At 42.9% G+C, this 13,286-nt stretch overlaps 1 protein-coding gene across 1 annotated transcript in view; it reads left to right on the forward strand.

The window, feature by feature from the left end:
* Positions 1–13,286, forward strand: part of XRN2 (5'-3' exoribonuclease 2) — a 33,524-nt gene that overhangs the window by 7,866 nt on the left and 12,372 nt on the right. Inside the window, exons 10-26 of the mRNA XM_085054092.1 lie at positions 311–385; positions 480–613; positions 700–757; positions 847–954; positions 1,597–1,641; positions 1,946–2,077; positions 3,079–3,194; positions 5,464–5,599; positions 7,776–7,883; positions 7,970–8,059; positions 8,534–8,606; positions 9,719–9,802; positions 10,349–10,446; positions 10,535–10,614; positions 11,708–11,764; positions 12,323–12,391; positions 12,490–12,624. Of these exons, the coding sequence (XP_084910218.1) occupies positions 311–385; positions 480–613; positions 700–757; positions 847–954; positions 1,597–1,641; positions 1,946–2,077; positions 3,079–3,194; positions 5,464–5,599; positions 7,776–7,883; positions 7,970–8,059; positions 8,534–8,606; positions 9,719–9,802; positions 10,349–10,446; positions 10,535–10,614; positions 11,708–11,764; positions 12,323–12,391; positions 12,490–12,624 (1,598 nt within the window). The remainder of the gene's footprint in view (positions 1–310; positions 386–479; positions 614–699; positions 758–846; positions 955–1,596; positions 1,642–1,945; positions 2,078–3,078; positions 3,195–5,463; positions 5,600–7,775; positions 7,884–7,969; positions 8,060–8,533; positions 8,607–9,718; positions 9,803–10,348; positions 10,447–10,534; positions 10,615–11,707; positions 11,765–12,322; positions 12,392–12,489; positions 12,625–13,286) is intronic.

The raw sequence follows: 13,286 nt of genomic DNA on the forward strand, positions 1-13,286 counted from the left end.
TGTTGGTTTTAGCTGAAGTACAATGCAAATTGTAATTGGGAATATCTAGGTTTGCTATTAGAAGTGAAACTGCAAAAGTATCATGCCAAACCTGATATCCTCCCTTGTGGTGTTCTGTTATTTGGGGTTTTTTCCCACTAACAATCAGTAACTGAACAGATGTGTGAAGCAGCAAAATACCTGCTTGGCACGAGGGCTTTGGAGGCAGTTCTTGGCTCCCTCTTAACTCCTCTTGGAGCAAGCCTGGAAAATGGGGCTGGAAAAGCTCTAGGATGCACTTGGATCTAATGAGGCTCCCCTCTGGTTTTAGCACGATCAGTTTGCCGACACCCTGCCTGTCTCGGAGCAAGAATTCATCTTCATCCGCCTGTGTGTCCTGCGAGAGGTGAGGTGCAGAAGCTGCAGCAGCTGCTTGCTGGCAATACCATTTAAATCCTGTGCAGTGTTTTCTAAGCTCCTCTTGTGTGTGTGTGTTGCAGTATTTGGAGAGAGAGCTCACCATGGCCAGCTTGCCTTTCACTTTTGATTTTGAAAGAAGCGTTGATGACTGGGTCTTCATGTGCTTCTTTGTGGGGAATGACTTTCTCCCTCATCTGCCATCTCTGGAGATCAGGTAGATGAGAATGTATTTTCCTTCCCTGCAAGAACACCTCCTGTGCTTTTAACTACCATGAGTCTCACCCTGTGGTTTGTCTTTAGGGAGGGAGCGATCGATCGCTTGGTTAACATCTATAAAAACGTTGTGCACAAAACCGGGGTGAGAGTTTTTCCTTTTCCTTTAAAAGTGTCTGTGTCTTTGCTACAAAACAGGCTTGTTTTTCAGCTCTGCTATTCTCTGACTTGCAGGGGTACCTCACCGAGAGTGGGTTTGTGAACCTGCAGCGCGTCCAGATGATCATGTTGGCAGTTGGGGAAGTTGAAGACAGTATTTTCAAAAAGAGGAAAGACGATGATGTAATTTCTTTGTTGTTATCCTTACATTCTCAGGGTTTGGTTTTAATGACGTACTGTTAGCCAGGGACACTCCTTTAAGAGATAAGGGGGAAAAAAAGTGCCAAAGTTTGTATTTTTTCTGTTATAATCTCTGGTGAATTCTTCCATCCTCAAACAAGAATCAGGTGCTTCCAGCTGAGTTTCTTTTCCTGGAAATGCCAATTTGATGTCCAAGTTTCCAGTTGGCCCAGGAATGACAGAATAATAAATATCTTTCCTTGAGTCTCTGTTCCTATTTCTAAGACTTAAGTGTCTCTCTGACATTTTTTTTGGCAGCTCTGCAATGCAGGCAAGGAGTTTTTGTCCTTTGACACTGCTGTCACCCCCAATAAGGCTACAGCTAAATTTAGTAGATCATTTAAACCATTACCAAAATCGTGGGGGTTTGAGTACCCACCTTATTTTTTTCCCCATAGATTTTAGGGTAGGGGAGAAAATTCCATCCCATTTCTGTTGGATTGACAGACATGGGAATTGACCCATGTCGTATTGAGAACATTCCCTAAAAACCTTGTGGCATGGTCAGTTGAGGATTATAATTAAATAATTTTCCAAGGAATCTGTATCCTTGACTGACTTTATTTCCCTTTATTCTTTGTTTAGGATAACTTTAAAAGACGGCAAAAAGAAAAAAGGAAAAGATTGAAGGTAAATGAACTCCTTACCCAATGCAGAAACTAGGAAGGATGAAAAATTCTACTTCAGTTTTTGGAGGGTGTGCTGGTTGAAACTGCAGGTGTAATCATGGTGTTTTCTGGCTTGCATGTAAACTATTTCAAAGTTAAAACAACTTGAATTATGTTGATCTTTCTTCTATTACATGTTTTAAAAGCGGACCATTGTATATTCATTTCCACACAATATTAATCTGAGAATTGTGAGAGAGCATCATCTCTGTGCTGGGGAGATTACATAGCTCGTTCAGGAGCCTTTTCTGTGTCCAATCTTTCAGAGGGATCAGCCTTCCTTTATTCCTGGTGGCCAGTTTTCCCCTCAAGCCCTGGGCAATCGATCCAGCCCTCAGGCAATCTGTAACCCTCGACAAGCTGCCTTTGAGATGAGGATGCACGACAGGCAGAACTCTGTGAGTAGATGTTCAAAGGGCTTTGCACAGAGAAAGGAAATAATCAAACCCCGTGTTACTTTTCTCTCCCCCATCGAGTTTCCTTGAAAAGCTGACACCTAAAACATTCTTCTTCAAGGAAGTGGCTTTTAATAACCGATTTTTCTAAGCCTGCATGAATAAAGTTGTCTTCTTTATTTCTGCTTGGAATGATGCTTTTCCCTAGGGAAAGGAGAAATTTGGACGAAGTTTTGGTTAAGGTATTAGTGAGGGAAAACTGGAAAGAAATGTTCTCTTAGAAGTCCTGTTAACTTTAAATAACAATTATGACAAATATTTTCTTTCTGGGGATAAATCTTCATCTAAACAGTGAACAAATTAAAAGTTCTTTTCATCACAAAGGTGTGTGTTCTGTCTCTGAAGTTTAAACACAATGTGCTCCTTCAAAGTATAATTTCTGCTGCTCTTCCCTTTTAATCTCGAAATTTTTTAGCACCTGAGTTACGCAAATGAGTTCCTTTATGGAACGGGAGATGTTTCTTTTAGGCTCTAATATTAAAATAGATACATTTGAGAGGAGTTTAAAAAAGACAAGCTGTGAAGGAACTCAGAGTATTTCTGGCAGTTCTGAGTTATTTTTCACTAGTACTGCAAAATGAAGTTGTAATGGAAGCTGCAGAACTAGAGAAAAGAGTGGTATTCCATAATTTGAATATATCCAGAATGGCATTTTTTAATCAATTGATACTGTGTTGTTTATTGCATCCTTTTTTTTTCTCTAAATCAGTGACAATTTTGCCTCTGTGCATCAATACCTGCCTTTTAGCAAGGATGTGTTCTTCCCTTTTGCTCCTTGACTTGAAGGCTTAAGGGTTGTGCAGCCTTTGCCTGGAGATTTTTTGGAACTGAAGAGAAGGCCTGTGATTATCACAGAGCTATTAATTTTAACTTGTATTTCAAAAGCCTAATAAATCCTCCTCCTCCCCTCTCCCCCTATTTATCTGTAATAATTCTGACCCTAGACAACTTCATCTCCAAACACCAGCCTGACTCCCGACGGCAGCCCATCCCTGGGAGGAGGAATTAAGCGGAAAGCTGAGGACAGTGACAGTGAACCTGAGCCAGAGGATAATATCAGGTGAAGCCATTTTTTGTAGCACTTTGTTAGCAAATTGCTGAAATAGATGCAGCCTAATTAATGCCTTTTAGCTCAGTGCAGCAGTGCCTTCGGATGCTTTTCTGTGATCTTTTTATCCAGCGGTAATTAATGTGGAGGGTTAGAATATCCTGTAAATTCCAGTGAGATGGGTACGCTCTGGCTGTTAAACCTAAGTATCCAGATTAGTATGCGTGCAGGTTTGCAGCCTCCAAGCCACTGCTCCCTCTGAGACCCAGCTTGGTGAGACATTCCCTGATTATGTGAGCGGAATGCGGCTGCTCCCTGGAATCTGGGAGCTGTTTAACCCGCACGGCTCAGATGCCTTTCCGTGGGCAGCAGCAGCCGTCCTGACTTCCAGTGGGCTCCTCCATCTTTGGCTTGCAGCAGGCCTTGGTTTGTCTCTTTCATTGTCTTAGGAAGGCTGAGCCTGGGATGCTTGAGACAGGAATTTTCTGAGAATGAACCACCAGTGTGTCTGCATTGATCAAGGGTGTAAATGAAGCTCTTGCTGTTTGAGTTGAGGGTGAAAGCCCTTACAGCTGTTCCTGAGAAATGCAGCCACAGGGGGTTGTTTTCTGTGGAGTCAGGCCACGAGTGGGTGTGGGAAAACACTCAGGATTGTTTTGTTGTGGAGTTCTGGTCCCAGTCATCACAATGTATTTGTGACATCTGGCCCATCAGCTCTTCCAATATCACGTATTTGAGCTCTCATTCTTACTTTCCTGTATGTCTGTATCTGAATGGACTGGTTTTTGTTTTTTTTTTTAATCAAGCATGCAGAATTTTTATATGAAATCAGGATAAATGTTAACGTTCCTTTCCATCTGAGTGTTAGCAGAGCTTCTAAAAGAAGCTTGAACAGTGTGAATGAACTGTGGTGATTTACAAGCAGCAGTAGTTCTGACAGGGTTAGTATTGCCAAGGAAAATGATCTGCTGCATTCAACTACAGTTATTTAAGCTCTTGGAGCTCAGAATATTTTTTCATGTCCTTTTCTGAGTGGAAATTAATTTTATGCTTGGCATTGGAAATAAAAAGAACTGCACAGATGTCCTAGATATGACCAAGTTGTTTGTGAAAATATATTTTGTATTTAGAATGACTTTGAAACCAGAACAAATTGTTGTAGTCAGCTACAGATGAGTTTTATCTCCCAGAAAGGTTTTTTGAATTCATGCAAGTGCCTGTCTGCCAGGCAGCTCGGAGCCTGCAGATATTCTTGACTCCATCCCTGAAGCCTTCTGTGCCAGGAGCTCTGCCCTTTCATGCCTGGTTTTCTGGAGGTCTTGAAAACATTTCTTGGCTTCTCTGCCTGCTCATCAGTGTGAATCACCTTGGAAGTAGCTCAAGCTAGGTTTTAGAAAGTGTCCCTGTCCTGAGCAACTGGCTCAAAACAGAAGCAAGGGAAGACCTTATTTGCAGAAGCAAAAGGATGTGCATTGTGTAAGGAAGTGTAAATGGATGGTGGTTCTCTCCTAAAGCTCCACACACTGGACTTATGGCTCTGGGAGCGTCAGTTTGAGGTGATCTCACAGGTTACTTGTGTGCTTTGGATTCCTTGTGTAGTTTAAAGCAGTCACAGCCTTTGTGGAAAGGGATCTTGTGCTGGTTTCCAAATGGGATATCAGGTTTGGAGTTGTTCAGAATAAAATTCTGTTTAAGAAAACAAATCATTAAGGGATTATCTGGTTTAACCAGTTTGATTTTTTCCTGACATGATACAGCAGAGCTGAAGGGTTCAGGTGCCCATGTGTGAAAGAGGAACAAGCATTTGTTTTCCCTGCCCCTTCTGTGGACAGACGTGAGGGGGAGCTGTGTGAAGGAAGGATAAATTGTGGCTGAGGTGGCTCCTTTGATCCCAGTGTTCATCTCTGGCATGAGAGACTGAAAATCCTGGGTGAAAGGGAGCTCATCTGGTGTGAGGCAGCAAGCACAGGATGCTGAGCTGCAGAAAGCGCTGCTGGTAACCACAGCTTGTGTGAACAGCAGCAGGACACAGAAAATCATTGTTTATTTGCTTGCCTGTATGTTTTGAGTAGCAGAAAAACCTCTCTTAGTTCTGCCAACCGCTCCATTTTTTTCTGTTGCTGCTGAGCATCACTTTTTCTGCTTTCATTGAAACTGTATACAAATGGCAACTGAAGTAATAAAGTGGCTTTGTCTTACACTGTAATTCAGGCCTGCAAACGTGCATCTGTTACCATGTCTGTCCATGTTAACATGTTATCCTTGTCTGGTTGTGTTGCAGGTTGTGGGAAACTGGTTGGAAGCAGCGCTACTATAAAAACAAATTTGATGTGGATGCATCTGATGAGAAATTCCGTCGCAAGGTTGTGCAGTCCTACGTGGAAGGGCTTTGCTGGGTTCTCAGATATTATTATCAGGTACCCCAAAGTTTCTTGTCTGAATTTGTTTCAGTCTGTTGCTTGTTTTTGAAAAGCTGTGGGGGTTTTTTGAAGGTGTAAAATAAATGTGTGTCCATTCTGTTCGGTGCTGAGGGTTCAGATGCAGTTTCACCATCCCTGGAGCTGTTGAAGGAACAACCTGCCGTGGCACTCAGTGCTCTGGTCTGGTTGAAAAGGTGGTGATTAGTCACAGGTTGGACTCTGATCTCAGAAGTCTCTTCCAGCCTCAGTGATTCTGGGATTCAGGTTCTCATGTCTAGTAGCAGCACTTATTGGTGCAGCACGAACTGCTGCCACTTTCCCTTTGCAATACATAGCCACAAAAAATAACATTGCAGGTGACTAAATGAGGGAACAAAGGACAAAGCTTGTGGAATGCTGGTAAGGATTGGAAAAGGACAGAGTTGTCAGTCTCCTCCATGGATTGCAATGCTGTTCCATGAAGTGTGTTGTGATTGAAGTAATCTGTATCTGATTTAAATCTTTCGATAATTGAGATGTCAGATTGGCAAGAGATTAGTGGGACACGGCAGGGGTTGTTGCACTGATGGTTAATAATGAGCTCCGTGCCCTGAAGGCAGAGTCAGTTCGATTGGCTGTGTGGCCTGGGAGCAGAATGAGCTCCAGCCCTGTGGAGCTGATCTGTCTCAGCAGGAATTTGGAGCTTCCACATGGGGCTGTGTTGTTCAAACTGCACATTTTTCTTCAGTGGTTCCCACCTGCCCAGCTGAGGGGGCAGATACCTCACATGCCTACAAAACTGCGGTTTCAGATAGGTTTTTCCACTCTCCCCCAGAACAAAATGGCAGTGTGTCCCATTCCCTCCTGCTGTAACCATTCTGTGAGTTTGGGCTCTGGCTCATGTGTTACAGCAAATGAAGGTCATCAAGTTTAAGGTTTGCAAGTTCTGGTGCAGCTGATTTGTAGGAAAGCTGAGTTCCCCACATCCTTGTGTGCATGACCTTGTTTTGCAAAGGACAGATGTCACCTGGATACCTCCATAGGTGGGAATTCCCAGCATCCTAGGTGCAGTTAAGGTCTGCTGGAAGCAAACCATGCTTTTTTAACCTTGAGAGGGTGTTTTCCTACAACTTGATGTGCCCATCTGCCTGCAAGGGTGGAAATGAGCCTTCAGGTGAGCTATAGGTGAAGCTGTCCCCTTCAGTGGTACAATAGCACAAAACCATTTCAGTCTATTGTATGGGGATGGAGCAGCAGGAAGATTGTTCCCTGCTCATATGGAAATGAGGTTAGGAATCCTTTGGGCTGGGGCAACTACAAAATAGGTTTGCTTGAGGATCTTTCTTTGGGTTTGTTTTTTTTTCTTTTCACCATAATAAAAATTGACTCCAATAACTACTGCTGGCTGTCCATAAAACTTCTGCCAGAATACATTATATGCCTTTCTATTCCTACAGAAAGCTAATAATGCAGGGCATGTCCCACTAGTGGGAACATCTGTTTGGAGAGGGGGGGGGAAAGGAAAAAAAAAGAATGAAAGCAATCCACCTGGCTTTTGAAACATTCTGAGTCTGTCTGAAGGACTGCATCGAATAATTATAGGCACTGTAATTTTGTACCAAAAATACCACTGGAGGAGCCTCGTTGACATTTAATTGTTCAGAACTGGAAGTCAAAATAGTAGTGGGCTTTTGTTTGAAGTGGTGCTGCTAAGAAAAATAGCTGAGGAGGTGAAAGCTTGACTTAGACCTCCTGGAGCCACGTTTCCTTCACGAGGTGCACGGTGTTCTGGTGTGTTTTTGAGTTTGCTTGATTTTCTCCTTGCTGAGGACATACTTTGTATTCCCCACTGCTCAAGGCAGAAGAACAAGAGGGAAAGAGCAAAGTGCTATTCCAAGTGTGCATTAGCGGTGGTACTGGAGAGAGAGAAGAAACAGTTGAAACTAGAATGCTTTTCCACCTGCAGCAAGTATTGTTCACATTTTCACACCCAGTAGGGTGTCCTGGGGGTCCCTGCTCCCACATCTCCCCAAATTAGCAGTGGGATTTTGCTGTGGAAGTGAGGAATATAAATGTGCTGCCAGGAGAATCTCTCTCTGCCATTTTGCCAGCTTTAGTGACGGCATGGTTTTAATTTTTTGTCTTTAATTGTTCTGATATGTCTGATTTTGTGTCTCTTGCCTCTCTGCCCCAGGGCTGTGCATCCTGGAACTGGTATTACCCTTTCCACTATGCTCCCTTTGCCTCGGACTTCGAGGGAATTGCAGACATGCCTTCAGATTTTGAGAAGGGCTCCAAACCGGTAGGGCTCTTGATTTAGTGATTCATTCACTGCTGATTTACCCTCTCATTAGAACAGTCCCACATCTGCTTGTCTGCTTTCAACAGTTCAAGCCTCTTGAACAACTGATGGGGGTGTTCCCAGCTGCCAGTGGGAATTTTCTGCCACCGACGTGGAGGAAACTCATGACAGATCCGGTGAGAACCTGTGCTGAGTTCCTGTCTGTGAGGTTAGGTCATCTTGCAGTGATGTGAACGTGACCTGCTGCTTCTCACTTCAGGCTGAAAAATGCTGCAGACAGGAGGGAAGGGTTTTGGCAGATTGCAAGGATTCTTCTAAAATCCTTAAAACTGATTTTTTAGAATTCCAATGACATTTCCCAGCTCTCTTACACTTCAGATGGTTTCGTTTCTTACAGAAACCTTCCAAAACTTCAGTTGGGGAGCAGATAGCTTAACCAAATTAGCTCTCCTCTTTATCCTAATTATACTCTTCTCCTTAATTTCTTACTTTAAATCTCTGAGTAATGAAAGTGCCCATCCACACTTTGGGCTTAAATGGCATTTAATGAAGGATGTTTCTGTTATTGTGTTTTTACCAAAAAAACCATTCTGAACCCATGTCAAAGTTGTCTTTAAGGGTGATTGTGATTTTTGTTTTCTCAATTCCAGGAATCAAGCATCATTGACTTCTACCCTGAAGACTTTGCTATTGATTTGAATGGGAAGAAGTATGCTTGGCAAGGTGAAATTTCAACTTTTTTTTTTAAGACATTAGTCTTAAGAATCTGTAAAAATAGAAAGAAATTGGGAAATTATCTTAGTGAGAAAACACTGCACTGAGTCATAAAGGTAACTCGTGTTACTTGTTGTGGGGATAAGTATTTTACAGCAGGTGTATTTTTGAAAATAAATTAGTATGAAGAGCAAATTATGGTTCAGTAACTGGTTTCGGATTGGCAATGATTATTGGTAATTTCAGCAGTCATTCTAGATTTCTTAATTTGTCCTGAACTAGATTAATCATTCTTCTGTTTTTATCAGTCTCACTGTATAATTGTCTTTTGTCTCCTTTGCATATAATTAATGGATCTTGTTCTGCTCAATCAGTGGCTCATTAGTACTATGCCAAAAATGCTTTGGGGAATATAGAAATATTTTGGAGCACACAAAGAATGGAAAAAGAGCTACAGTATTTGTGCAGCTTTTCCTTTCTTTAGAGAATGTTAATTGTCAAGGTTAGTCAAATTCTGTGGCTGGGTGTAATTTACACTGCAGGTGAAGTTTTAGGTTGTCCTTTCCTTCAGTTCGAGAGCAACAGGTTTTGTTTGAATAAAGCCACGAAAAGATCTGACTTCTGAAACCAAAGTGTGATCGAGTTGTGCTGCTGGGGGAGGGATTCTCATCCTGAGGGGAGCCTGCATGTTATCCTGGAGTAAAAGGAATAGCTGGTATGAATATTCCCTGAGGATACCTGTGTCTCCTCATCACCCAGCTTGGAGTGATTTCTTCCACTGTTGTGTCTTAATGAATTAATTTAAATAAAGCAGCCTTGAGTTGTGTCAGGGGAGCAACTCTAGCAAGTGAGACAAATCTGGCTGAGCTGCTCCTGTTCTGGAATGAGGCAGGGCTGGGTTGGGGTTCCTGCTTTGGCAGTGGGGTGTCCCATTCATGGCTCTGCTCTCAGCACCTTGCAGGCTCCCAGCCTCTGGGAATGTAAGGTTTTCTTCTCTGTAGCTGCCAACAGCTGTTTTCTGTCTAAGGAATCTATCAGAGCTCGCCATCCTCATGCCTGGTTTTGGGGTTGTTCTGGGATTTTTCAGCAAGTGTTAGAAAAGGCTGGTTTGGTTTTGCCAGGTGTGGCCTTATTGCCATTTGTGGATGAGCGACGCCTCAGAGCTGCCCTGGAGGAAGTGTACCCTGACCTCACTCCTGAAGAGAGTAAGAACTGGGGGATTTTACTAAACAACTGGGATATTTGGTTGCCACCTATGCATTTCACCCCAAATGAACAAGGTGTACATGATGTTTGGTTGGGTTGACTTTATGGCAGACTCTTCCTCATGAGAGCTGCTTATAATTACAGTGATCCTTGATGGGTTTGTTTTTGTAACTCTTGTTCAGCTTATAAAAGCCAGTGTTTGTCTGTTGTACAAAAATAACATCTGGTTCTTGTGGGTAAACTGTGGAGATGTGTGGGGTTTGGGGGTTGGTTTTTTATCAATTCTGTCTGTATCTGCAGTGTTACTCAGCATTTCTCTACTGAACACAAGATTCCCATTATTTTACTGCCTGCCAGCTATCCTTGTGACCATGCACATCCTGCTCTGGGCAGATATTGTCTTTCCTATTTTCTCAGGAAATGTTCAACGCTTTCTCCTAAATCACAGAGAAACTTGGCTTTTGTGGAAGTGTCACCAGCACAGTGTTGTTGGTTTGCTGCATTCCTTCCTTCCCTCTTTCCTCTGAACTCCTACCCCATTCCAGGCAGAAGGAACAGCCTTGGCGGTGACGTTCTCTTTGTTGGGAAGCACCATCCGCTCTGTGACTTCATTGTAGAACAGTACAAGACCAAAAACACAGAGGTGGGTCACACTTATTCCTGAGGGATTGTAGAAACGGTCTGGTGGGAGGTCTAATGAAGTGCTTCACCTGAAAAACTCTTCTCCACAGCCAGTGGATATCCCCCCGGAGCTGTGCCATGGGATCCAGGGAAAGCTCACCCTGAATGACAACGCTGTCCTCCCGGATCAGTGAGTGAGCCCTTTGGGGTGGGTTCTTGCTGCTAAAGGACCTTCCCTGCACTTAGGGCTGTGTTCCAGCAGAAATGTCCTTGTGCCCACAGGGAAGAAATTAAAACTCCTGACAAGGGTATAGTTCTGAGGGTTCAGAGCAGGCCTGTGGGAAATCCCAAGCAAGTGAAATTTTCGTTCTATGATCCCATGTTTTTAACCTCAGAACGTTTTTTTAAACTCAGAAGGGCTTTTAAAGTAGCCTCAGATATCTTTTTAAACACCCTAATGCTTTCAATTGCTGAGGAATCTTTTTTTGTTTCTCATTTCACCTGTGGAAGGCTGATCTTTATGTGTTTAGTAATTGTTTATGAGGTAAACAAGGCCTGGGTAATAAAAGTAATAATGCTCAGTGGCCTTGTTCAGTAAGGCCGCATTTTTGCTTCTCTGCTTTTGTGTGGATGTTAATGTGGGCTGGTGTGACTTCCCATTAGTGCACATTGCCTAAAAACCCCAAAACTCTGCTTTTTATATGCTAACCTGCATTGCATTAAAGAAAAATCAAGGTAATGGCAGCTTAAATATATTTGGGCTTTGTCCATTTTAGGCTGTAGCACTAAAATCAGGACTGTTCCCAGCTACACATAAAAAGAATACTCCTATTTTTAGTTTTCTAGAGAATGCACCTAGATTGAGAAATGATCAGTGTGATACTCACCTTGTATGACACACATTGATTGCTCTGACTGTGCTCAGATAATGTACCCCAGGTCACACTAATAGACATTTCTCCATTCTTCTTGTGGCTTGTGAAGGCTATCATCAAATCAGAGTTTTCCTGGAGGAAACAGGAACAAGAAAACTCTTCTGGCATTGCCTTCCTTGCACAGGCACTAGAGAATCCACACACATCAGTTGCAAAACAAGTGGCATTGAGAAATAAGGATTCAGTCATTCCAGTGCTTATAGATGTACTTAATTTAGGGGAAAGGCAAGTTAATTTTGAAGTAAATGCTTTGCAGGTTTAGTTGACAGAGCAGCTGTCAGAGAAAGAGAAGCAGACTGTGAGAAATGTATTCTGTGGTGCTTTGACAAAGGTTTTTCTCTTGACCAGGGTGGTGGAGTCTCCTGTTCCGATGCTGCGGGATCTTACACAGAACTCTGCAGTCAGGTCAGTAAACTCTGGGCTTTAGTGCAACATGCAGTGCTCAAAACACAGGAAATCACTTGTGATCTGTGTAATTTTTATCTCCTAAGAGGCCCAGTTTGGTTCAACTAGAACAATCATGTTGAGGCAGTAAGAAATGTTGAGTGCCTTGTCAGGGCAGTGTAGGAAGGATGTCCTAGATGGGGCTGTTGTTACTGTGAGTGGTGGGTTAAAAGAAGGGTTTGGCTTTTCCATCTGCTGCTGTCAGAGGGTTGGAATTGTTCTGTACTTCTCCTGTTTCTCTGTCACAAGGGTTTTTCTTCCTGGCTTTGGAGGCAGTATGAGTAGTCAGGGTTCTGCTCTTCAGGTCGTGTCACTTGGGCTGAATTTTCCAAGGGACTATTATTCTCTTTCCTTGTAGCCTCATTCTCTCTTGTCCTGGAAAACATGAATTCCAGCTGGAAGAGTGAGATTATTCTGCTTATCTGTTTGCTTTTGACTTCCTTGGTAATAAAGCAGTGATTACTTTTCCACTTTGTCTTCATTATCCAGTGAACCTAATCCTCAAACACTTTCTTCTAGCATCTCATTCAAAGATCCACAATTTGCTGAAGACTTTGTTTTCAAGGCTACAGTGTTACCTGGGGCAAAGTAAGTGTCAGCTGCCAGCTTTCAAATAATTCAATTCTGATTTATTCATTTGAGTATTTGCTCTGACAAGTACTTACAGAACTTCTTTTATTGCTAAGGAAACCTGCTCCAGTTCTGAAGCCAGGAGACTGGGAAAAAACCAACAATGATGGCAGGCCTTGGAGACCACAGCTTGGCTTTAACAGGGACAGGAAACCAGTGCATTTGGACCAGTCAGCATTCAGAACCTTGGGGTAAGGAGCAATTTTGCAGTAATGCCTTGCTTTTTTTTTTTCCCTCCTAAATATTTGTAACTCGCTTTCCTGTTGTTTTGGGGTTTTTAAAACTTGTTTGGTGGATATTTGCTTGAAGTACAGAAGGTACAGTGAGAATATTGTGCACAAGTGATAATTAAGACTGTTAATGAAGACAGGAATGTCTTTTATGCTTTTAAAAATGAAGCAGCTTTAAAAATTAAATGGGTTTCCATATCAGGGAGTGCAAGGAGCCATACATTTACCAGAGCCAGAGGAGGGCATGTTTTAAAGGAGCCTGTAATACTGGCAAATAAAGTTCAGCTTTGGAGTGTCCCTTTAGGAAGAGAAAATATCTTCATCTTACAGCCCTGGGGGAACTGCAAGAAGGAAAAGCACCCCTTTTTAGGATGGAAAAACAGAGCTGTCTCAGGGCTGCACTTGTGAACCCTCTTCTGTCCTTCCATGTGACAGTTACAATAAAAAGCACAGCTGTGTCATTGGAAACCTGAGCATTTCCCTGGGAGCAGCTCTCAGGGCCTGTGCGTGTGTTGGGATGTGCCTGGGCCCTGATCCATGAGTGCATCCCTGGCCTACCAGAGAGAGCTTGGGCATGGGACAGGCTGGGAGGCAGCTGTGCTGGGAGATGGAATTCACCACAG

The sequence above is a fragment of the Lichenostomus cassidix genome, chromosome 3, assembly GCF_008360975.1.
Source record: "Lichenostomus cassidix isolate B80296 chromosome 3, HeHo_3.0, whole genome shotgun sequence".
NCBI lineage: Eukaryota > Metazoa > Chordata > Aves > Passeriformes > Meliphagidae > Lichenostomus > Lichenostomus cassidix.